This window comes from Miniopterus natalensis, chromosome 3, assembly GCF_054644295.1.
Source record: "Miniopterus natalensis isolate mMinNat1 chromosome 3, mMinNat1.hap1, whole genome shotgun sequence".
Lineage (NCBI taxonomy): Eukaryota > Metazoa > Chordata > Mammalia > Chiroptera > Miniopteridae > Miniopterus > Miniopterus natalensis.
The window spans coordinates 92,115,036-92,141,396 of NC_142083.1; the positions used below are offsets into that span (position 1 = coordinate 92,115,036).

General features: G+C 42.4%; 1 protein-coding gene across 2 annotated transcripts in view; it reads left to right on the plus strand.

The window, feature by feature from the left end:
- ADCY9 (adenylate cyclase 9) overlaps positions 1-26,361 on the plus strand; it is a 122,070-nt gene that overhangs the window by 88,464 nt on the left and 7,245 nt on the right. The window contains exons 3-9 of one of the 2 annotated variants that reach the window (XM_016211347.2): positions 9,340-9,444; positions 10,386-10,603; positions 13,374-13,476; positions 14,328-14,536; positions 18,339-18,498; positions 19,413-19,561; positions 22,383-22,424. In XM_016211347.2, the coding sequence (XP_016066833.2) occupies positions 9,340-9,444; positions 10,386-10,603; positions 13,374-13,476; positions 14,328-14,536; positions 18,339-18,498; positions 19,413-19,561; positions 22,383-22,424 (986 nt within the window). The remainder of the gene's footprint in view (positions 1-9,339; positions 9,445-10,385; positions 10,604-13,373; positions 13,477-14,327; positions 14,537-18,338; positions 18,499-19,412; positions 19,562-22,382; positions 22,425-26,361) is intronic. The other variant, XM_016211348.2, reaches the window with a different exon arrangement.

Consider the following 26,361-nt stretch of genomic DNA (forward strand, 5'->3'; position numbering starts at 1 on the left):
TGTCTACAAGCTTTAATCTCCTTTGTTGCTGCTGTCACCTTATCCAGTCAGAGTTAGCTCCCATGTAGATTTGTCACAGACCCCCCCCCCCCATTTCCCTCCTATCCTGATGTAAAGCAGTGTTTCCTTGATCAGTATTTTCTCTGGATGGAAATAGGTGTCAAGTATAGAAAAAGGGTTCTGTGATCAGGTAAATTTGGAAAGTTCTAGGTTAAACAACACTGAAAAGGTTTCTTTACTGCAGGACTTCTCAGAGCCTTTAATATGCTAGTATGTATACTTAGGTCTCCATAGATGGATGTGGTATGCAGCATCCTTAGGCCTCTTTGACCACAGATTTCTTTTTTCAAGCTGCACCTATTGGGGGAATGCTTGTCTAGTGGAAGGAGTTTCATGCAAGAACCAAGAAATTAGCAAAAAGATGTTCAGTAAATATTAATCAAATGAATACATGCATATCTTGGCCCTGTTGCTCCTCTTACCTGCAGTACTCATTGCTTCCCTTTTCCCTAAAAACTCCTCTTTTCCTTTCATGGTTCACCTTCATTACAGATTTCTATGACTTCTCTATTAGTGCTATAACATTATAGCTATACACAATATTCAGTATTTGCCTTATGTTTCTTATGCTCTTTGTGAGCTCTTTGAATGCAGGCAGGGCCCATGTGTTAAAAAAAAAACAACTTATATTTTCCCCGAGTGTTCAGCGCACCTGTCATATAGTAGGTACAACTTCCTTTTGGCTTAAATGTTTCATTCTTAAATGACACACAGAAAGATAGACATCTGCACAGGTAGCCTAAGAAGGACTGAAGTGAGAAGCCTGAGCAGAACTAAATAGAACCAAGGCAATGTCAAGGAGTCATTTGCTTTCTCTCCTAGCACACATGTCCTATGTATCTGTAACTTATTTCTCAGTTCATAGCTGGAGAATTCTTACCTAATATTTCATGAAATAGTCTGTGCTCTATGACAACCTACCAAGAAACTATAGTCATGTCAAAGGACAAGGGCTTTGGTCCTGTGGTCATAGGTTAGAGAGAACCCTCCCACACCCAAGCATTGACTTCTTCAGTGACTGAAAGTGAGAGGTTTTCATCAGGAAGCATAATGGGGGGCTGTGGGGTACACTGCTAGCACCATGGCACTCAGCTCTCTAAGCTTGAACTTCCAAAGATAGCCCTAGGGTTTGGGATGGGGGAAGGAGGAATCAATAAGGGAGCCCAGGTCCTGTCTGGTATGGCTTAGTTGATTGAGCATTTTCCCAGGCACTGAAAGGTTGCCAGTTCGATTCCCAGTCAGGGCACATTCCCAGGTTGTGGGCTAGATCCCTGGTGGGAGGTGTGCAGGAGGCAGCGATTGATGTTTCGATCTCACATTGATGTTTCCCTCTTTCTCTCTCTCTCATCCCCTCTCTGTTCCTGTGTTAAAAATAAATCAATAAAATCTTTTTTAAAAAGAGAAGGAAGGGAGCCCAGGAAGGAGTCAAGGGCTCTTCATGTCACAGTCACAGGAGGCAGATTTAGTGCCATGGGAAGGGCCAGAACTCAAAATTAAGGATTGTTCTGAAAGCCTTGGCTTTGAGACTGCAAGCATGTCCCTTAGCTTCTCTAAGTTACAGTGATATGGTGATGACAAGGCAGTCTCTTAGGGTTGTTGTGAAGATTAACTGAAGTAATGCCTATGAATGTTAGGTTTTATAGTAGATGCTCAGTTGACACCAGGACATGCGTTCATTCACTCTGCATGGAGACATGATCACAGTAGGAGTAAAGAAGTACAGGAGGAGACAGATACTGTGATTTGCCCACAATGAGTCATGCATTATCTGGGGAAGATCTCACCTTCTCAGCTTGTTCTGACTTGAGGGAGGTTCTTCTCTTATTCCCCTTGGTCGTTCCTGTGGGGGATGTAACCACGTCACAAATGTGTAATTGGAGTATGGGCACTTGGCCTGTTCAGTGTGACCTCACCTCTGCAGTGAAGGTCTGCTGCTCGTTTGTCATGAGCTGTGGGTGATAGATCGAAACTACACATGCCAATAACAATAGCTGCTCTATGTCTTTGTGAAGAACCAAGAAATGAAAACCAAAGATGTGGGCGGTTTCTTTTTTATCACATCAATCCTAATCAGTTAACCATGTGAGCTATGACAACATCTTAGCTCATCTCTGAAAGACCTCACTGGAAATGCACCTGCTTGGCTATCATTGTGAGTTTACCTTAATCTGTTATTCAGAACCCCAGGGCTGTGTGCTCACAGGGCAAAAGTTTCTACATATTTACAGTCAGTAATGAGGCTGAAGGTATGGATTTGTCCACATGGGGCGATTCAGAGAGGACCTGTCCTATTTTCAAAATGGTTATACTTTTCCCAGGGACCATTTTTCTGTGACAGTTGCCATGCTTTTTTAATGACTCTAAGTAAATGATCACTTCTTTTATCTCCTTGTTATTTGTATTAGTTGTGTGTAAAATCATTATGAATAGGCTCAGTTGGTTTAGTTTGAGGATGCAGAAAGCCTCTACTTTTCATTTTAATTCATTATAGGAATGGAAAGGTAGTAGATCTCTTTCTCTCATTATATATATATATATATATATATATATATATATATATATATATATGTGTGTGTGTGTGTGTGTGTATATATGTATATATACACACACACACACACATATATGCACACACATAGTTTAGAAATTAAATATTTATTATAAATGGTGGTCTGAATTGATAGTGGTGATGGACAACTCTCTGAATATACTTAAAACCATTGAATTACATACTTTAGATGGTGAATTGTATGGTATGTTAATTATATTTCATTAAAGCTGTTATAAAAGTAAATAAACAGTAGTTTGACTGCTGGCTTTGAAATATGGATGTGTAAAGTAAGTTTTTTTAAAAAGGACTTTTAAAGTTTTATCTGTATTTTTAGTTGTCTGTACGTGTGTTTCCTTCAATTAGGAGAAAGCACATCACATATAAATTGACAACTCTTCCTTACAGAAGAATTTTATCTGATAGATGTAGAAGGAATGACTAAAAGAGAATCTCCATTAGCACATCATAGTAATAATTGTTGCAGGCAAGATCCATCAGTGAACTCTAAAATTAGTGGGTATAAGTTTAAGGAGAAATGGGATATTTGCATAGCCTCCAAGCATCCCTCCCCCACCCCCCAGATATTTATTCATTATGAAGGGAAGAATAGTAACTTGCGGTGGAAAACCTGACAGACCCCCACCGTCACCAGATGACGAGTGTAGCATCATAGTTAATAAGACTAGTGGTACCTTGTGCACCCTGATGTAAGGTGCTGAGAAGGGCATATCACCTCTGTGGAGTTCTTCCCCAAATCCTAAACCTCAGTCAACTTGTGTGAAAGCATCAGAAAAATCCAAATTCAAGGGCAGTCTACAAAATACTTGACCAAAAGTGACAAGGTCATCGATGACAAGGAAAGACTGTGTACCTGCCACAGACCCGAGGAGACTAAGGAGAAAGAACTAAATGCAACATGGGGTCCCAGGTCAGAAACAGGACATGGGGGTGGGGGGGACCGAGAACCTTGAATAAAGTCTGTAGTTATGAAATGAAATGGGAAGATAGATAAGTCCAGCATCATTTAATGGGCAGCATCAGGTAGTGAGGTATTGAACATAAATTAAATTTCTCAAAATATGAAATACTTTGCTTTTCTGATGGAATATTTCCACAACATGGTAGCAGCATTCTTGCCTTATCAGCCTCAGTGATTAAATGCAGTAGCCACTTAGGACTCAGGAATCTGAGCAGGGTTCTGTGATTCTCAACTCCATGACTTTGAGATCCTGTGCCTGATTTTCACAGGTTTTTGTTTTGTTTGTGGTTTTGCCTCCAGTATTCTCAGGCTGTCCGCTTCCTGTTTTTAAAGCTTCTGGGTTGCCTTTCTTTTTCTGTAACAATTACTGCTTCTATTTTCCTCTAATATTTTGCTTCTATTTTTCTCTGGTATTTTGTTAGTAGAAATCATCTATGTGCTGGCCCACCAATGGCATGTAGTAGCCAGGGTGACTTCTGCTCACATTGCAGTCACTTGGAGATGTTATATATTCATGGTTGGGGTTGAGGGCGCTGCTACTTGGCCTTAAACTCCTGCTCTCATTTTCTAACTCTGTGACTTTGGGCAACTCCCTTCTCTTCGATGCCTCAGTTTCCTCCGGTATAAAATGGGACTAATTATAGTGTTGGCTTCATAGGTGCTTATGAGGACTAATAGAGTGATACAAGCCTCAGTAATCTGTATTTCCTTTACTGTTGCATGTTCCTGTCTGCCATGTTCAACCTGAGTTTTGAGTTTGGGGAGCAAGGAGTGCATTTGGTCACAGGACAGCTTTCCAGATAGCCATATTCAGCAGACTAAACAGGCAAAGCCAGGGCTTTTCTGATGTTTCCTCCTCGTTTCTCAGAAAAGAGGCTTCCCTGCTCCCTCCCTTGACAGTTATGAAAAAGGACAGCTGTTAGCTTAGAAATGATTTATCTTGTGAAAAGAAATAGCCTCGAAGAAAAACTATTTTATAGCTCTGTGCCATATACTCTGAACAGAATGCAGGGTGCATGTATCAAAATGTGTTAAAAACAAATGTAAACACACCCAAGTGTGTTAGAGAAATAGTTATAATCTTCCCTCTGAGCTCACGTCCATACTGGGGGAAAGAACACAGATAATCTGGGAAAATGCAGAGCTTGCTCTTGGGTGTTCTCCAAAGGGATCTTGGGTTTCCCAGGCAATAGCCAGCATACTCTTTGGCCTATGAAGTACTCTGTTTGGGGGACCTTAGCTGCTGTTGATGAAGCTTCCCTTGGTGCCAGTGTGCCAATAGTGCCACTTTCAAGAGCCAGGACATGGTCTGAACTGCCTTGGTCACTTTAGGGAATGAGGCAGAGGAGATCAGAGTGCCAGGATTATTTTTGGGTCCTCCTTGTGCCAGGAAAGGAGGCCAGAAAGAGGCTACATGGTGGTCAGGGGCCAGAAGAGCTGCAATCCAAGCCCGTACTGTTGACAAGCCTTTGTGTCCTCAAAGCAATCGCTTTTGCCTCAGTGTTACGAGGATTAATTGAGATCAAGTACACAAGACTGCAGACATCGCCTGGATAAGGGCCTGATTATCATTCATTGGCATGCCCTCTGCACATTGATGTTTCTAAATCATAGCAGCTGCCATCATTACAACAGTGATCTTTATCTAATGTGCTTGCCACCATTGCTTCCCTGTGAGTCAGTTGCTCAGGCATGCCTCCCAAGGCGCAGGATATCCCAGGTATTTAGTTCCCTTAGTCTGAAGTGCTTCCCAGTGAGGGCTTCTCAGGGATGGAGTTTCTGGCAGTGGTGCAGGGGGAGAGATGGACATTTAATGGGTTGGCAAACATTTTGCAGAGGTGTCTGCATGCTTGGCAGAAAGCAGTTTGTGAGATGTTTTAAACCAATTAAAATGAAGCTGTAATATACTTAAAGGAAAATTGCTGTTGCTGGTCGAGAAAGGATGCAAATCTACCTAACCTTTGCATGGTGGGGAAGAAGCAGAAGAGGCCCTCGCTACAGATGAGAAGGGAATGTTGAAATATGAGAATGTTTCCATCAGGACAGATGGAGTTCTTGAAGATTTTTTGGTTACATTTGTTTTAAAGTTTTAATCAAGCCTCCCCTCCCCCAAGGGAAAGTAGCTGAAGAAGAAATAGAATAATAAAGAGCAACATTTTCAAAGCAAGTCCACAACCAGTTCTCCTGCCCAACCCCATGTGCCCACTTTGTCGACAAAGCTGCTGTGGGAATGCAGAGAGAGCAGTGAGCACTCTTTGGGCCATTTGGAATCCCAGTCCCAGGCCCTACTTTCTACTGCTTCACATGTGACCCCAACAGGCCCCCAGACCCCCCCAAGTGCAGACTCCTAGACCATTTATGAACATTTTGTCTCTGACACTGTATGTCTGTGCCTTTGCTCCCTGAGGTTCTTCTGTGGGCAGCTCTGTGAGACCTTACCTCTGTATTAGAACATTTTATCACAGCAGGGTACAGGCTGAATAGCCTGTCTTTGTCAAAGGGACGTAACTTTGACTTGCCCATCTTTGAAGACCATTTCCCCAGGCTCCCCGGAGTTTAGCTGGTCCCCATGAGCATTCCCAGTCACCACTAGCCTTCCAACCCCTTCGCAGCTGAGACCTCACACAAAGGGTGCAGAGTCTGAGTTGTGAGCCTTGATTCCTATCACAGGGATCCTTGTGGAGGGTGTGTGCCCTCTGCTGTCTGATAGGTTCCATAGTCACTGTTGTGTAAATGCACAAAACATCTTATATATACATAAAACCAGTGTGCTATGGGAATTCCTAAGAAGCAGGTCGCCTGTTTTAAAGTGCATTGGGTGTACTTGAGGAGAGAAAAGTACTTAGATACAACTGATGCCAAGAAATACCTTAAAAAAAAAAAAAGGCAACAAAAGAACAGACACCAAGGATAGCTGTCTTGTCTGTGCTCAGGGATATTAAATTACCAGATGAACTATATATCCAGAGAGAATAGTGACTAGAAGTTTTAATATTAAGTACCAGCGTTTATTGAATACTCACTAACACTTCAAGCATTGTGCAGAGCCAAGCTGTGATTAATGCATGCACACCTCCACTTGTCCAGCTTTCACCCACGGCAGACATCACCAGTCAATCACAGTTCTCCTGTTGGGCCAGCATGTGGCCTCATCATCCTCAATTCGCTATTCTAGGAAGTCAGCATCATGGGATTACAGTCGGTATACAAAAACGAAGCTGATTTAAAATCAGCTGACATGTTTTACTTGTATTAACTCATTTTGCCATTATGATAACTCTTCAAGGTAGGTAACAGTTCCTTTTTACTTAAGGAGGAAAATGAGACTCAGAGAGAATCCCTATTAAGAGTTAGAACCAGGGTTCAGTCCCTGACAGTTTGATTTCAAAGCTAGTGCGTTTAATCACTGTTACACTACTTCTCTGGTCTTAATGTTTAGAAAAGTGGTCAGAGAAATAGCTGTTACTCTTTCATCGTGTCTTTACTAGATTGGTGAAAGCCTCTGGACCTTAAGGGTTTGACTCAAAGTCTCTTGAACCGTTCCCACGCTCCAAGCTGTATCCACTCCACCCCCAGGCGGCTACTTGGCCCCTGAAAAGGCCTGTGCTTCCCTAGAGAGGCCAGCCTGCCACCACTGCCACCACTGCCACCGCCAGTCATTTACTTCCATCCCCACTAGGGGGCACCCATAGGATCGTGCTGGGTGTGTCTTGGACACATTACCTTTTTTCCTCCCAGGGGGACTGGGAGGGCCACTCTGTGTGTGTGTGTGTGTGTGTGTGTGAGAGAGAGAGAGAGAGAGAGAGAGAGAGAGAGAGAGAGAGAGAGAGAGGGAGGGAGAAAGAGGGAGGGGGAAGGAGAGGAAGAGGGAAGGAGAGGAAGGGAGAGAGGGAGATTGGATTTGTTTTGGAGAAGATCAGTGGCCCCATTGCTAAAATGTTTTGAAGTTTAACTTAGTTGATACTGAAACATGCTTTAAAGTAATTGTATTGAATGTGTTGACAATTAGAACATTTTACCCCTGTTAATAATGCCAATTTTTAAAGAGCCATAAGCAGATTTTACCTAGGTGCTACTGTTTGCTCAGGTGCATTAGTTAATGGTTTGGCATGTATGTTTTCATTTTTTGATGAATACAAATGTTCAGACTTAGTTTGTGCATTACTTCAGATTCCCAAATTACACACCTCTTTAGAATCCTTATTTCTTTTATTTAATACACTGTAGGCCTGAAATCTAACTTAGGATGTGATGACACTTATTTTAAATTTCTGAAATAATATCTAGCCTCCTATAATGTATTCCAATGTTTAACAATGCTGTGCAAGGACATTTTTTGAGTCCTAATAAACCTTTATTTAAAAAATGTTTTTATTTGTTTTTAGAGAGAAAGGAAGGGAGAGGGATAGAGAGATAGAAACATTGATGAGGGAGAAACATCATCGATTGGCTGCCTCCTGCACCCCCCCCTCCCCAGGGGATCAAGCCTGAAACCTGGGCATGTGCCCTGACTGGTAATCCCTGACCTCTTGGTTAATAGGTTGATGTTCAACCACTGAGCCACGCTGGCCCAGCCTAATTAATCTTTGCTGCTACACTTTGTCTTCTCCACTGAAAGCAGTTAGTTGCTATCTCAGTGACAATTCCTAGTCTAATGGATCACATTAATATTAATAGTAAACTTATTAAGAGAGGCAGGAACAATGCTAGGCTATCTACATATATATTTATTTAATCCTTACCACATACCTTCAAGAAAAATGTTATCACTCTCTTTTTACAGATGAGAGAACTGAGGTGAGTGATTTGAACAGGGCCCTCCAAAACGAGTAAGGATTCAAGGTGGGGTTTGAACCCTGGTTTATGAGAAATGAAAGCCTTTCTGCCCTTTCTACTCTACCTGTCAGTATTAAGTCTTGCCTTTTCTAGGTCGGCTAATTTCTGCAAGCTTTTAAGAATTCCTAGGTCTATAAACAGGTCCCTCTGATTATTCAGCCTATTTTATAGGAATAGCTCACTACCACATGGAGCTTGTAGACCTTGGTTTAGTGCTCTCGTGTAGGGTAACGGCAGGTTGTTTGTTCAATAGCAGCTTTATTGAAATGTGATTCACACACCAAGAAACTTACACATTTGAAGTGTACAAATTTCATGCTTTCTAGTATATTTGCAAAGTTGTACAACCATTTCCACAGTCAAGTTTAGAAATTTTCATCACCCCCCAAAAAGAAACCCCATGTCCATTAGATCACTCCCCATTCCTTTATCCCTCTCCCTTTGGCAACATCCAACCTTCTTTCCATCTCTATGGATTTGCCTTTTCTGGACATTTTATATGGATGGAATCATACAATATGTGGCCTTTTGTGTCTGGCTTCTTTCATTGAGTGTAATGTTTTCAAAGTTCATCATGGTGTAGCCCGAATCAACACTGCATTCCTTTTGATGGCTGAATAATATTCCATTGTATGGCTAGACCACATTTTATTGATCCATTTATCCATTGATGGACATTTGAGTTGTTTGTACATTTTGGCTGTTATGGAATATTTATGTACAGGCCTTTGTGTGGCCGTGTTTCCATTTTCACTTTGCCAGTTTTCTTTAATGCATCGTGGAGTGGTTCAGTAAGTCTTTCGTTTGGTTACAACCGTTCTATGTGATGGCAAATTGCAACAGTAGAGGACCTGTTTGAGTTGCTTATTGTGGTCGTGTTTTCTGGGTGAGTTCCTATAGTCTGCTTTTTTTGTAGACCTGCCCTTCATGCAGAATCACGTTTGCTCCCAAATCAGAAGCTGGCGCAGAAGGGGGCGCAGTGCAAAATGGCTGTCAGGAGGAGCATAAAAATAACACCAAGGTAACAAGTTCCTCACTGTCATCCTGTCAGTTCTTCTCCTGGTGCATCCACCTGAGATGACACTACTGTCTTGTCAACTTCTCAGTTCTGAGAATAACTCCTCTTAGGTGACACCGTTCCATACCTTCTAGTCCTTTGGGTTTTGAGCAGACCAGCAAAGAATGGGATGGAGAGTCAGAACTCATCCCTGAGAAGCGATCACACGTGGAACTGGATGGGATCCCTAATGGGCTATAAGGGTTTAAAAACATGTGGATTAGAGTTTTGGAAGGTTTGTGGGGCTGGAAGTTGGATTCAGCATATGGTGGAATGTGGATTAGCGAATAGAAGAGGGGACTTTGGGATATGAGACACATCATGAAGAGTGGCTTGGTGTTAGGGACAGCAGCAAGGAAGCTGCCAGAGAAACGCCACTTGGAACCAGAGCCAGGCCTGGAGTGGAAAGCAGAATAAAGACCAAACCTGAGAGCCTTTCAAGCAGCGAGGAAGGTTGGCCCTCCAGGAGATCTATATCTCTCATCCTACCCTCACGTCATCTGCCCTTGGACTCACCCGACACTGGGTCAGTCTGTGTTGCAGACAGGCAGTCACCCTTTCTTAAGCTACAGCCCATATGGGTTTTCTTTCTCTGGATCCACCTGTGCACTTCTCCCAAGTCCCCCAAACCTTCCCCACAGCCCCTCTGGAACCCTGGTTCTGTGGTCAGCAACTCTGAGAGCCTCAACCTCCCTGGTTGCCTGAGTGCCTGGAGGTGCTATTTGGCAAACTAGGGGGATAGGGAGAAGCAGATGGGCAGAGAGTTTGGGAGTTTGGATTGGAACAGATTTGAAGGTGCAGCATGCAGTCCAGTAGGACCCCAGTGTAGCAGAGGGGTTGGGTGGAAGAGCACGTTGCATACCCACGGGTCACCTCTGTGTCTGCTTCCCTCTGTCTTGAGGCAGGTTTCTGGAGGACATAATTCCAAAGCACAAAACGGACTCCTGAGCCCTCCCCAAGAGGAAAAACTCACCAATAGCCAGACCTCCCTGTGTGAAATCTTACAGGAAAAGGGAAAGTGGGCAGGTGTCAGTTTGGACCAGTCTGCTCTCCTCCCACTGAGGTTCAAGAACATCCGGGAGAAAACAGACGCCCACTTTGTTGATGTTATCAAAGAAGACAGGTAAGAGTGGAGCCATGGGCATTGAAGTAAAGTTGGCGGGTAGGAGGCTCTCCCTTTTTCTGAATTACTGTATCTGACATGTGTTGTCAGTGTATCACTTTACATTGAAGTAATTTGAAATGTAGAAACATGGCTTTAAATAATACAAAGAAGTCCCTTTAAGCCTTTGCCTGATTTTCTAACTTTTAACATTTTACTGTTTGTTTTATTCTCTCTCTCTCCCTCTTTCTCTCTTTCTCTCTGGAATTTATTATTTTCTAAATCGTTTGACTGTAAGTTGAATACATCATTCCCTTTACTCCTTAATACTATATTTCCTTAAAATAAAGATGTTCTTTCACATAATCATAGTTATCAAATTCAGGAAATTTGGCATTGATGTGATATTTTATCTAATCTACAGCCCCTGTTCCAGTTTGTTTGTTTTTAATCCTCACCTGAGGATATGTTTTTATTGATTTTTTAGAGAGAAAAGAAGGGGGAGAGAGAAAGAAACATTGATATGAGAATGAAACATTGATCTGTTGCCTCCCACACACGCCTCCACCAGGATGGGGATCTAACCTGCAATCCAGGTACATGCCCTTGGCTGGGAATTGTACCCAAGACCCTTTGGTGCTCAGGCCTACGTTCTAACCACTGACCCATACCAACCAGGGCTGCATAGTAATTTTTTCAAATTTATTTTTATTGTTGAAAGTATTCCAGGTGTCCCCATTCCCCCCCCATTGATCCCCTCTGCCTTGCATCTGCCCTCCCCTCCCCCTTGTTATTTTGATCAACCAGGCAAGTGTGTTGCAGACTTCTTCAGTCTATAGTTATGATTTTCTTCTTGTGACTAATAGTCTGTGGGATACTTTATGATCATGTAAATATCCCATTCCTCATCAAACTCCCCTAGATTTAATCTGCATGGATGGCTCTTGCCTATAACAGTCTTCACTGTGATGGTTCAGAATGATGATTTTCCTACTCCAGTACCAACGACACAGTTATCATGTGGCATCAACATTCCACTGTAAAGAAAAACCCTTCCCCATTTATTCCTTTATCTACCCCTGTATTACCAGTCTGGACTCACAGAGCTCTGTTACTCTAGTTTGATGCTCTAGTTGTACCAAATCTGGCCACTGGGACCCCCCTTCAGGCTGGCTCCTGTCTTTTTGACATGGCTGCATTGTTTATTTTGAGCAATTTCTTACATTCTGTCTAGTGCAGCAATTTTCAACTGGTGTGCCACAGCAGATATACTGGTGTGCCGTGAGAATTTTTAAAACTTGCAGTACCCAACTACTTAGTATCCTTTTTCTGCAGTAGAAAAAGGATATTAACTATTTGCTGGCAGTCCATCTTTTCCCTTAGATTGTCAAATTAAAAAATGACAGCAGCCAACACAACAATAGCCATCTGGTGTGAATGAATCAGAATTACACCTTTTTTTATTTTGTCAGATCAGCAAGAAATATAATGTATTTTTTGGTGTGCCATAGAATTTTGGTAATTAGTTTGTGTGTGCCATGAGATAAGAATAGTTGAAAATCGCTGGTCTAGCACAACAGGATATTCCAGACTTGTTTCGTATCATGCCTGCCCCAGCTTAGTAATCAGACATTTCTCAAAAGAGCCCTCACTACTTTTAGTGAAGAACAGTATTTAGATATGCTAGTCATTAATGCCTAACGTAATGTCATCATGGTCAAAGGCACACCCTGTGTGATTTCAGTCCTTCTACACTTATTGACACTTGGTTTGTGGCCTCACATATGGTCTTTTTTGGGGAACATACCTTTGCACTTGGAAAAAACTATATTCAGCATGTGTAGGATGTGGTGATGGTGGTTCCACATTAGGGGATAGAATTTTCTCTCTTCTGAGTCTGAGATTGTAGTGAGGTGTTGCACACTTAACACAAAAAGAGAGTCCATTCTTTTGCAAGGAAAGGAGAAGGCATGTGTACAGTGAACCCTACTGTGTCAGACATATGCCGGGCACTTTACCTATTCCATCTGATTTAACTCTAGTATTTACTTATGAGGGAGAGAGACTACACCCCATGGCTATATTTGCCTTCTGAAACCATGTTAACGTTCTCTTAAATTTATAGTAATTTTCTGCAGTAGAAAAAGGATATTAACTATTTGCTGGCAATCCGTAAAAGAATGAGTCACGTAAAGCAGGTTTGATTTCTCTGCTATTAAAGTCGTTGAGCGTTATCATTTTTCAGGTTTCATATGCAATCTGCATTTGTGACAGTAGCACCAAAATTACACTAACTGTAAACACAATTTTGTAATAACAATCTGTTAGCTTTCTTTGATGGTGATTACTGTCAGTACTCTGAATGACAGGACAGCCAGGTCTGAATTATGTTTTCACTGGAAGCCTTTAAATATCTGCATAAGTGCGCTCAGTACAGGGATCTGCTGATCCTTCAGAAGGATAGTTTCATAGAACAAAAAAGCTGCCTTTTCTAACTCTGGATTTCAGGAAGATGTTTTCAAAACCAGGGTTCTAATGATGCGTGTTATAATTATGGTGAATGGTCATTCTTTAGTAGAGGGCAAACATAAAATGTGATTATGTTTGGAAACACTTTCTAGATACATGCTCTAAAAGGGGTGGTTGAGCCATGTCTATAACGTGGCGACTTTTAGATACAGCTTTTGTGACATGCTTAATGAATGGAGTTTTGGTAGCTAATTGTGATCTTCTGATAAAATAGATATGATTGTGCTTCATGTTGATCAGTTGCATTTTTAATCTCTTCTAGCCTGATGAAAGATTATTTTTTTAAGCCACCCATTAATCAGTTCAGCTTGAACTTCCTGGATCAGGAGCTAGAGCAAGCCTACAGAACCAGCTATCAAGAAGAGGTGCGTGTTCCTTACAATTTTACTAAAGAAATGTGTTGTTTTTACTGGATAGTTTCCAATTAGTTTTGTGCTTTGGAAACCTTTTTTGTTTTCCTGAGTGACAGAAAAATGAAGGCTAATATTGATTTCCCACAATCTGTAAGCCCTAAATTGTATCTTTATGTGAGTTTATCTACACAAGGGAAAAAACTCCAAATCTTTCTGCACCTTTGAGTCTAACAACCTAGGCTTGTCATTTCCCAGTCCCCTTCCTCTGCAGCTGGTGTATCCACCATTAGGCTGCATGCTGTCCCAGGGCCTTGTTTCATATGTACCCCAGTATCCCCACAGAGCCAGGCCCAGAGCAGGCTCCTGCGTGAAGGCGTGGTCATCTCTTACTGTCAGTTGACATGCCTGTATTTTCATCTGCTGCTGCTTCAATCCCCACCTGTTACTTTTGTCATGAAGCTAGCTTTCACACACCTTGAACCTGGGACCCAGATTCAGTGGAAGCTTCCAACGCATGGCTTTTGTGCTACTGACTTAACAGACGTAGAGTCGTTGACTTAACCAGTAGTAACTTGCCTTTCACACTCAGTGTGTAATGTGCCTGTGAGAACTTACTGGTGTGTAATCAGTTGCTGTGTGACCTTGGGCAGGTACCTTAACTTCTCTGTGCCTTAGTTTCCTCATTGTTAACTGGAGAAATAGTAGGGAGATGGCCAACCTAAAGCACTTAGCACCCTGTACCTGGTTGAGGGTAGGCAAATGCTCAACAAATGTTTGGGTTTTTCCACCCAAACTATACTCCGTGACCATCTGTCACAGCATCTGTTCATGTACCTCCTCCACCTTTCTCCTACTCCAAACAGGTTATGAAAAATTCTCCGGTGAAGACTTTTGCTAGTGCCACCTTCAGCTCCCTCCTGGATGTGTTTCTGTCAACAACAGTGTTTCTGATTCTCTCCATCACGTGCTTCCTGAAGTACGGGGCTGCCACCACGCCTCCCCCGCCAGCCACCTTGGTGGTCTTTGGGGTAGCCCTGCTACTGGAGGTGCTGTCCCTCGTGGTCTCTGTCAGGTAAAGGCTCACCTGCAGGGTGGTTCTCCAGCTTTTAGTCTCTGGCTCCCTCTGCTGGCTCAACAGTTTAGGACTGAACAGTCTGCGGCACAGCTGACCAGCCGCCTGAAAGCAGGCTGTCTCTGCAAGCTCATTTCAGGTGGCGGGTCCTCTTTCTTTCCCTCCCCCAGCCCCACTTCACAGGTTTCTCCCTTGAAGACCCTCGCCCTCAGTACAAGTGGGCACCCTCTTTACCAGAGGGTCAGTGTCCTTTGCAGTCCTGATGCTACCAGCTAGTCCCCTGGATCTCCCAGATCAGAGACTTTAAAAAAAGAAAAGGTGGGAAGATAGGGAATAAGAAAAGGTAGAGAAAAAAGAAGTGCATAGGGTGCAAATAATAAGGGCTGCCAGCAGGTGAGCAGGTGCCTCTCCTGGATGTAAGAGCGAAACTATAAAACCTTCAGGAGAAATCATAGGTGTAAGTCTCTGTGAGCTTGGATCAAGCAGTGTTTCTTAGTTATAACACAAAAAGCACAAGCAACCAAAGAAAAAATAGTTAGACTTCATCAAAATTCAAAATTTTTAAGTTGAAAGAACACCTCAAAAAAGTTAAAAAGAACCTGCAGAATGGGAGAGAATATTTGCAGATCTTATCTATGACCAGGGCCTAAGATCTATAATGTAAACTCAATAATGAAAAGATAACCCATTTAAAAATGGACAGGGGGTCTGAATGGACAGCAGTGGCCCCTCAGGAAGCTGGGCCCTCAGGACCTGCCCAGCTTTGATGTTAGGATTCACTCTAGCACTGAGGAAGCCCACAGCTGCTCTGTACATTTCTGACTAGATGTGAATGCATGGGGTACTCTGTTCACAAACACACAGACTGTCTGTGCCATCTACCTCCTGGGCACTGTGACACTGGGTCCTTGCAGCACAACCACCTCCTCTGTTCAGCCCTGTCATTCCCAACAGGGTAGCCTGTCAGCCTGGTAGGGTCCCACTGGTAATTGCACGCCAAAACTGAGGATAAAACTAGCATAGAGAAGGGCCCTGACCGTAAGTTTCTGTTCCTCTTCCCCAACATCCCAGGACAGGAAGCAGTAGCCTCAGGTCTGGCCCTGAGGCTAGATGCCTGTCCCCCTCCCTTCCACACTCACTGTCTTCCTGCTCCCCAATGAGGCCCCTGTGAGGGGCTTTTTTGCTTAGGGCTGCCAGAGGCCACACCCTCATCTCCTGTCCCTGGTTGAGGTAACTTTGAGGTGCATCCTTGCTGCCTCCCCAAATTCCCCTCCAGGTGGGTGGAGCTTTATTGCCCACAATAAGTGACTCCTCCATCACACAACCCTCCCTGTGGGCCTGCCCCTCTGTGTTCTGGCTCTACACCCCTCACTGAGCTGCCTGGGACTCCCTCACAAATCAGCTCTGCTTCTGGAGAACCCAAACTAAGTCGTCCTCAGGCCCCTAGTTTTTTTTTTTCCTTTTTAAATTTAGTTTTTTTAAAATATAATTCACTGTAATAAATTCATTCATTTCAGTCTGCAATTCAGACATCACAGTATAATTTTAGAATACTTCTATCACCCTAAAGAAAACACAGTAACACAGTACCCATCTGCAGTTACTCCACTCCCCTCCCTGCCCTAGCTCCAGGTTTCTGTCTGGCATGGGGCCTACAGTGAGATAAGGCTCTTGATCTCTCTGAGGTTAGCATTGTCTCCATACATTTTTTTTTTTTAAAAAACACCTTTATACTATTGTTTCCTGTCCCTTGGACCCACTTCTACAGAATGTGGGCTAACCCACATTTAGAGACTACAGAGGGCTGCAGGCTAGACAGATGCCAGGCCGGGTTATACCTGGGCCAGGTGGATACAGTAGCTACTGTGCTTCTGAAAGACCCCTGGTGTGACTTTAAACCTTCACTTTACCCAGGTTGTCAAAGCCTGGGAGAGGTTGAGACCCTGAAGGATTTCCTCTCGGCCCACTGAGGACATATTTATGTTTAGGATCCCAAACTAATAAGAATCTACACTGAGGTATATGTAGGTGCCCCAGGGAGGCCGGTTCTGTGACTGCTTCAGGGCCGGCCCTGGGCCTGGCATCTCATCTGGAAGGCTACCCAATCTCAGCTTGTGCTCTTGTCCTTCCACTCCAGCCATTTGTGCTGTGCCCAGGCAGGTGTGGAAACGGGTCTTGTCCTAGAAATTCTACAGTCCTGGGGACGTTTGTGGAGGGCCTCCCAGTCCTGCCTTCTCCTGACTGGGGCTCAGCTTCCTCTGTCTCCTTGTAGGGCTTATGTGTTCTGCCTTTGAGCATATTTGTGGTTATTTTTGGAAATATTCCAAGGACTCCATTACCCTTTAAGTATCAGGCCAGAATAGTCCAGGACTTAAAAGGGTCAGATGGGGGCTGGCTCCACGTGGGAGATGGCTGAGATTTGGGGTTTCCTCATGGAGCCTGAACATGGCCAGAGCAGTGGCTGCACTGCAGGTGTTCGGGCCTGAAGGTGCAGGTGCCTGGGTGTGTGTGAGAATCCCTGATGGGGTTTTGTGCCCTCGAAGTTTAGCAGTGGCTCCTGGCTCCTTTAGAAGCGAGGACAGTGGGCCTGGCCCACCCTTCCTTGGGAACTGGCTTCAGAGCGGGACTGTGTGTGGGTCTCCTTCCTGAGGCAGACCCTCACTGCCCTCTCTTCCATCTCCTGCTGCTGGAGTTCAGGCTGCTCCTGATTCTGGGGCCCCTAACTTAGCCAACGCCATTCTCCCTTCAGGATCACAGTCCTCAGCCCCACTCACTCAGCTTTCTTCTTTATGAAAAATATTTCAGTGATGTTATGTCACTATCCTGAAATATAGCCCACCTATACACACAACTTTGAAAAGAATCTGAAATGTCGTCACTCCAATATGAAGGAGAACCAACAAGAATGCCATTTAAAATATGTAATGCTTCAACTCTAATATGCTGGGGCACCACCATCTGGAGTTAGAGTCGTCAGCTGTCTGCCCTCATGCGCATGATTGCTGCGTATATGACAGTCCCAAATGTGGACCATTGGGGTGTGCAGGTTTGGTGGCACAAGCACATGGGGTGCGTTGCAGCCTATGATTTCTAAAATGCTGAACAACCCTTGGTGATGTCCGAAACAAAACAGGGTAATCTTTGCTTTCACAGTAGTTTATTTCTGGAAAAGTGTATGTTAACAACACACAGAAACCATTTTTTGTTTGTAAACAAAATGCAACTAGGCCCTAGGCTGAGGTCATTGTCAGCAGACTTTTCACCTCCATGTGTGTCCAGGGGGCATGTGGCATTGTGTGGGGCATAAGGCAGAGCTTCACTGTGCATTGCAGAATGCCTCTCTAGATGTCAGTAGCACCTCTCAATCATTGTGGCAACCAAAAAGTCCCCACAGAATTCCAAAACACCCCCTGAACCACCCACTCGAGACCTCCTGCCCTAGACTAGATGACAGTAAGGTGACCACTTTCAAAGGGCCTGTTAATATCTGCGTGCCCGGTTCTTACCTGCTCCGTTAGACCCAGAGAGACTTATGTTTTTTATAAGCACATCTTATCAGAATGCAACAAGTGAACTTAAGGTCTGACGAGCTGAGCAAGTCTAGTGTACTTGCCATCTCCCAATAGTGAGGACTGGGTGTGGGGGGGGCCGGGGGCAGCTCTGCCTGTGGTTCACTCCAGGGGCAGCAGCATGGGTGAGAGTGGGGAGCGGCACTGGCCCTGGATCCTTGGTCCCATCTCCTCTGGCAGGCTGACCCGCCCACGGACGCACTGTTTCTCCTTTCTCTGCCTCCCTGTTACAGGATGGTGTTTTTCCTGGAGGATGTGATGGCTTGTACCAAGCGCCTGCTGGAGTGGATAGCCGGCTGGCTGCCACGCCATTTCATTGGTGCCATCCTGGTGTCACTTCCCGCTCTCGCAGTCTATTCACACATCACTTCCGAATTTGAGACAAACATACATGTAAGTAAAGGCTTGGCAATTTTATTTCTGTGCTCTCTGGACTCCCTCATTACTTAAAAATAAATAAATAAACCTGATGACTTGGGACACCAATTTAGTATAGGCCCTTAAAGAAGTACAACCTCTTTGTCATTCCATGAGCTTGTCTTTTGAAAAGACTTGCGTGCGACAGAGGAGCAGGCAGGGAGGTTATCACGAAGTCTGTCTAGATGCTCAAGCCTGTTGGCCACACTCGTGAATGCTGAGTAAGATGCTGCTCTGCCTTGGGGAGAGTCCCCAGTAGACCTGTGTCCTGTCCACCAAGGTCCAAAATCAGTTATTTTTTTACATGTTTTACAACATAAATGTAAGCAATACCAGATAATGTGCTGGGCTGCAGGACAGGCACAGGTGATTGGCTCACACCTAGATTGGCTGCTAGTGATCAGGGAAGGAGCTTCTGAATAAACCCCATCAAGAATGAATTAATGCTGTTGTGGAAGATTATATTTTGGGTGAAAGTGACTGTAACATGAACTACCAGGGTGGGCTGACTATACCAATTACATTTCTGCTGGCAGGCAGCAGGTACCTGAAGGAAAGGCTTTTTGAAGGTAACTGATTACCCTGTGGTAGTTCTCAGATGGTGCGGCCTACCTTCCCTTTCTTCCAAAATGCGATTTCCCATATCTGGAGAATTTTAGGTCTTCTGTGAACTTATACCCTGAAGCTCTCTGTAATTAACCTCATGATTCATGATGTATCCTTGAAACCTCTGGATATTGTATGATATCTGCGATATATTTTTATATGACACAGAAACATAAATGAGCAAATCATTTGCTCTCATGGTGCTCAGGTGGCGGGTGGTGAGTGGGCCCACGAGTTGAGGAGGTGGGATGGATTCCTAACTGAGCACCTGCCCATCCTTGCAGTTCACCGTGTTCATGGGCTCAGCCATCCTCATCGCTGTGGTACACTATTGTAACTTCTGCCAGCTCAGCTCCTGGATGCGCTCTTCCTTAGCCACCATCGTCGGGGCTGGGCCCCTGCTTCTGCTCTACATCTCCCTGTGCCCAGACAGGTACGTGTGCCACCGAGGGTCATGTCTGGCACCATTGATGGCAGGGCCACCTTTCCCAACATTGCTTATGTCTCTCTCACCTCAGTTTCACATTAGCACTAACATCGTCTGCTCTAATAGGTAGTCACTGTCACAATGAGATAGCTTTCAACACACATAATATCAACAGTGTGTTGAAATGCCCAAAGAGTAGTGTTTGGAAGAAAAAAAGAAAATAATTTTAATAACATAACGTATTTACATTTGGATTCTCTTGGGTGACTACCCTGGGAGACATAATGCAATAGTTACGTGCTTGAACTTATTTATAATGAAATTAGAATTTAGGAAGGTAGGATCAGGTGCTGTTTCATACAAGACAATCAAGAAAATGAAGGAATAAAGATATAGGTACACAGAAAAATGAAAAGAGGAGGTGGGTTCTAACCTAATTTGAAGTAGCGTTAGTGTACCAAGATGGATTGCAGACTGTTGAAGTAGAGGAAATGAAGAGGTATGACCGTCTTGCAGGTGACCTGGGTGTTATTCATAAATACTGTGTCCAAACAGCTCCCTGTGTTATCACATGAAGCATTAGAGTCATAACAAACCACTGGAAATATGTTCTTATCTCGATATCTCTCCACATATCGAAGAATACATTCAGTTCCTGGTACTCACATGGCCTTCCAAACCATACCACCGATAAGTGCCGAGAATAGAGTGGGTGGGGTGGGAAAGAAGCAGGAGCTATGTGAGAGATCCCTGGGGACAGGATCCATTCTTACCGCTGTGCTGCAAAAATAAAAAAATAAAAATACATAAGATGGCAATATAGATGCTGTCTTTAAAATATCCCATATTAATGAAATCCAGTAAGATCCCTTTCATGTGTTCTAACAATTGAACAATGTTTGGTTCTTAGTTTGTTAAAATGAGTCTCAAATTGCCTATTGCGTATTTGCAACTGGTTTTGTGGCTTTTAACAGGAATTTATTTAAAAATTTCATGATAAGGTCTCGAACCCATTAAGCTTCCTTTTCTGTAACACACTTCTAACTATTGGACTTTTGGTGTAACTACTTATAAAAACATTTTGCTGTTGGCACATATTGAAGAACCACTTATTTATAATTACAGTGGATTTAGGGCTAGCAGGGTATTTCAGAGTTACATGGGATATTTCTTCATTGTGCTTCATAGGGTATTTAACATTCATGGCTCCCCAGATTATTATGATAACCAGAGGGACCCCCCAACATTTCCTAAATGCCCCTAGAATGGTATTACCATTACCGAGAACCATTGCTTTAGTAAATTCAAAAGCAGGAAATCCAATTTGTCTAGATATCAAATGAAATTGCCATAGTACATCTTTGGGTAAAACCAAAGCTGTGGTTAGTAATGAACAGAGTAAGTATCCTTCCTTAATTTCCTTAAATAAGATAATAACCACATGAAGGATATTCAAGTTCTATGCAAATTAAGATTAATAGGGGAATATATAGTAGAACTGTCATTCAGTATTTAAAATGAAACTTTAATGAGTAGTTAAATTACTTTAAGCAAAACAAAGGCTACTTTTTCTTTTCTGAAGTTGCTGCCATCTGGAATTATGGTCATTATAAAGCTCTTTCTCAAGAGCCTAAAATTCAGCAATCTGCCTTTTAACCTTTTAGATCACAAATGCCTCATCAGTTGTTCACAGTGTCATTCAGTCACTGGTGTGAGGCTTTTCCACTTGGGTCTAGAGAGTCATTGTAATGGGGGACCCCTCATCACCTCTTTGCCCAGAATTTAAATAGTGAATCTTGAGGTAGGACTGGCAGTTGGGTCAGTACTTGAGCCAGTACTCCTCCATACACACAAGATCCTTTGAGCCCATTTAACCCATCATCACTGCTAAGTCTCTCCAGGGTAGGGAATGTATGGGGTGGTGAACAAAAACGTAAACTCAGCTCCTAAGGGGAAGAAACTCTTTGAGAGCAGTGGACAGCTTCTCGGGGACACAGACACATGGATTATGGTGATGTCACAATCATGTCTGGACAGGGTGAGATGAAGATATGAAGTCTTATAATTCACATCTTGCGATGTAGCTCTAGCTTTCCTTTCCTTGCCTGTGAAGTTATTTAATACCTTATGTAATTGTAAAAGCCACTTTGAGCCCTCACCTGGCCTTTGCTGCCCAGGAGCTGCTCACAGATGCTGTGCCATGTCCTCTTCGAGGTGAGCGAGGCTCCCAGGGCAGGGAAGTTTGCAGCTGACTGCAGGATTGGGTGGATTCTGGGTGCAGTGCAATTCCAAAAGATGCTGCTAAGAATGTGGGGAAAATAAGGGCTGCATGTATGTACCTTCCCTGACACCGAGAGAGCGCTCTTTAATCATGAATGGTTTCAGTGCCCTAAAACTGGAATGTGATGGCCTTGGGCACTACCAACAGCAGTATGGCCAGAGACGTGCTCTGCCAACACCTCTAGCAGCTCCTTTCAAAATTGATCCTATGTCAGTAAGCATTGCTGTTTGAACGTGACTGAAGTTTCTATTCTATAGGAAACCATGATAAAGTCCTAACAGTAAAATGTATGCCTTTGAGAGTTTTCCTGTTTTACTTTGTTCTTTGGTGATTTGCCTACTTTCCATAGCTGATGTGAATGCTTTTTAGCTATATCATTGCCTTGTATTATTTTTAATCAACATATAGTACCAAATTAGGATAAAAAATTATCTAACTTGATCTCCACATAAAAGAGGAAAATTGTTTATTTAAACTCTCTCAGATTGCTTTATACAATGCGTTTATTGCCTTTTATAATAATATTTTTCTTTATTTTAATTTCAGTTCCATAGTAATGTCACATTTTAATGCAGTACAGAATTTCAGGTAAGCTTTTAACATTGTGCTTAAATCTGAATCAATGAGAGTAACTATATGACTTTTTATTCCTAAATGTCTTAAAAACAATTGTATCTTAAATAAAAAGAACAGTATATATATTCTTAGAAGAATAGATGGAAAGTATTTACTTGTTGAAATATCAGATCATAGTTATCATATTAGGAGAGTGAAATGATAGTTAAGATGTATGTTAGCCCTGACCAAGTAGGTCAGTTGGTTAGAGCATCATCCTGATAACACCAACTTTGTGGGTTCGATCCCTGGCCAGGGTGTATACAAGAATTCACCAATGAATGCATAAATAGATGTTTCTCTACACAAATAGATGTTTCTCTCTCTTTATCTCTATTTCTCTATTTCTCCCTCCCTCTCTCTCTCCCCCTTCCTCTCTCTCTTCCTCTTCCTCTTTCTCTCTAAAAAAAGAAATTTTAAAAAGGCATGTTAGATTTGGTTTAATTTTATATAAGACTTTAGGGAATCTCACCAATTAAAGAAAAGTACTTATTGTATTCTCTAAAATATTTTGAAACAAATAACTAGAAATTTTGAAATAATAAATGTTAGACTCTTGTTTTACTATAAACATCAAACTAAATTCTAAATAAATTGAAGACTCAAAAATGAAAATTATATGAAACTATATAGAAATCTAGGAAAATTAAATAATTTTCAGGCCTCCAAGACAGGGATAACTTTTCCAATCTTACAAGTAATAGAACCACATGCAAAAAAAAAAAAAAAGAAAAGAAAAGACTTATTGACAGATTGATTGAGGAGAGGTGATCAAAGCAGACTGAGAAAAATATTTGTGGGACTGTTATTTAAAAAAAAAAAACACTAATGAAGACCTGCATAGATAAAAGAACAAAAAACCAAAAGATTCACAAGAGGAAATGTATGTAGAAGATAAATATGTTACTGCTAAAGTCATCACACATTTAAATAGCTACAGAATTCCTTTTGGTCTTTTAAATTGGTCCTTTTAAAAGTTACACAAGAAGCCCAGCTTGTGTGGCTTAGTGGTTGAGCATCAACCCACACACCAAGAGTTCGCTGGTTCAATTCCCAGTCAGGGTACATGCCTGGGTTGCCAGCTCAAAGTGCGTGCAGGATGCAGCCAGTCAGTGTTCCTCTCATTGCTGTTTCTATTTCTCTCTTCCTTTCCCTTCCTCTCTTTCTAAAATCAATCAATATATATATTTTTAAAAGTTACAACAAAAATATCCAGTGCAGGCAAGGGTGTAGCACATTCAGAAATTGCTGGTGGTGGTTAATTTTGTGTAGCTGCAAGGCACTTATAAAATATAAGCTTACTGCCCAGCTGGGTATGCCTCAGCAATTGAGCATCGACCTAGGATCCAGGAGATCGAGGTTTGATTCCCAGTCAGGGCACATGCCTGGGTTGCGGGTCCAATCTCCAGCCGATCAATGACGAATCTCTCATCATTGATGTTTCAACTCTCCCTCTCCCTTCCTCTCGCTGAAATCAATAAAGATATTATATATATATATATATATATATATATATATATATACACACACACACACACACACACACACACACATATATGTGTGTGTATATATATATATTTTATATATATATGTGTGTGTGTGTGTATATATATATATATATATTTTTTTTTTTGCTTATCTGTTGAGATAATTCAGTGTATGGTAAAGGCTGCATGCCCCAAAATATCAACCACAATGATTGATAATATTGAAAATTCATCATCAACTTCAGTTGTCAATAAAAAAGAAATAAATTGATTATGACACACATATTCAAATTTTGCAACTGTTAAAATGCAGCAACATGGGAAACATATGGTTTTCATTTTCATTTATTATGTGAAATTACGTGTTCTGTAGCTACAGCTAGGTAATTCATTGTATATGAAAAATGTAAGATGTAATAGTTATGATCTAGTAATGAGTGATGAATGATGATATTTTTCTGTTTCTGAAATTGAAAAATTAAATATCTGTGGGCATTTAGACCTTGGAAGGAGAATTAAAGTAACTATGGAACAAAGGCAGAATGCAGATGTGTTTCTGTGTATGATTACAACTATAGTACTTAAAAGCAAAACACTTAGCAGCTTTTTTAAGTTAAATTTTTATTGATGCATAACATATACAAAGAAAAGTACCCAGGTCATAAGAATACAGCTCAGTGAATTTTCACAAGTGTGCATACTGCTTGACTACCACTCAGATCAAGAAAAAGAACATTACCAGGAAGAAGCACCCCTGTCCCCTCCTGGTGACCCCCACCCTGCATCCTAGGCATAGATTTTTTTTTTTTAATTCTCACCGAGGATATTTTTTCCTTTGATTTTTACAGAGAGTGGAAGGGAGGTTGCGGGGGCGGGGAGGGGGGAAGAGAAACATTGATGTGAGAGAGACACATCGATTGGTTGTCTACTGCATGCTCTCCTACTGACCGCTGGGGATCAAGCCTGCAACCCATGTACTGTGCCCTTGACTGGGAATCAAACCCGTGACCCTTTGGTGCACAGGCCAATGCTCTAACTGTTGGGCAACACCAGCCAGGGCCTAGGCATAGATTTTAAATAGCACTGAAATACCAAAATGTTAACAAACCCTGTGTTTAGCTGGTAGAACCATGACTAACCTTTGTTTTCTATTTTTCTCTATGTTTTATTTATTTATATTAAAAAAATTTTTTTTTTATCCTCACCTTAGGATATTTGCTTTTCAGAGAGAGTGGAAGGGAGGGAGGAAGGGAAAGAGAGAGAGAGAGAAACATCAATATGAGAGAGAGACATCGATTGGTTGCCTCCCGCATGTGCCCTGACCAGGGCCAGGATCAAGCCTGCAACCGAGGTACGTGCCTTGGCCGGAATCCTACCCGGGACCCTTCAGTCTGCAGGCCGACGCTCTAACCACTGAGAAAAACCAGCTAGAGCTGTTTTTCTCTATGTTTTAGTCTTTCTTCTCCATGATAATGAATTATACTATATTTTACTCTAATTTTCATTTATGATTTAATGTCCAGCTGTTAATAGTCATAAATTGGCTCTTGCATTTAGTCACATAAAATTCCTCCTTTTGGAACTGGCCTTTGCTATTTGAATTTAGGAATAGGGCCATCACCTTTGTTCCTTCTGTAGTAGAATAAGAAATTCGGGTTATAGATCGGAAGTAATTCTGCCATCTGTGTTACAGATCTCTCCTGTTGCAGGGCAGCCCCGTGGTTACTAACTATAAACCTGTGAGCTAGGACTCTCCCTTTTAGGCAAAGGTAAAAGCAAACATCACAGGCTGTTCCTCTTTCCTTCCTGTCCTGGCCCATGCTTTGCTGCTCTCCTTCTCCATCCAAAGTGAATTGGTCTTTGCCCATCACTAGAGTTAGGCCACACTTCTGGCTTTGGTCACAGCATGGCAAGAAAAGTGACAAAACCAGTAGAACAGTTAAGGAAATCTAGACACATTGCCCATTTCTACCACAGGGATTTACATGTGTGGTTGAGCTATTAAGATGACATTAAGCCTTGGTGATGTCTACTCATAAAGAAGGTCTGTTCTGTGTCACCACTTTGGAGAAACAGAAAGAAAGGTCCTAACCCCATGAGATGGACTCACACACAGAGAGAAGGTTTACTTCTCCTACTCTAAAGCCAACCAGAGGTTGGAGGGGCTAGTCATAAATCTGTTTTAGTTATCTAAAATAAAGTTACTTTGTTTAGTATTTGAGATTCATAATAAGTGAAGTGTGGTGTGTCTTACCACAGAGGCCTTTTTTTGTTCCTGGTTCACAGCATTGAGTCATAGAGCCTGTATCAAGGATCCCACAAACTACCCAGACCTGATAATTCACTAGGACAACTCAGGACTAGGCACATTGTTGTACTTATAACTATGGTTTATCACAGTGAAAGGACACAAGCCAAATCAG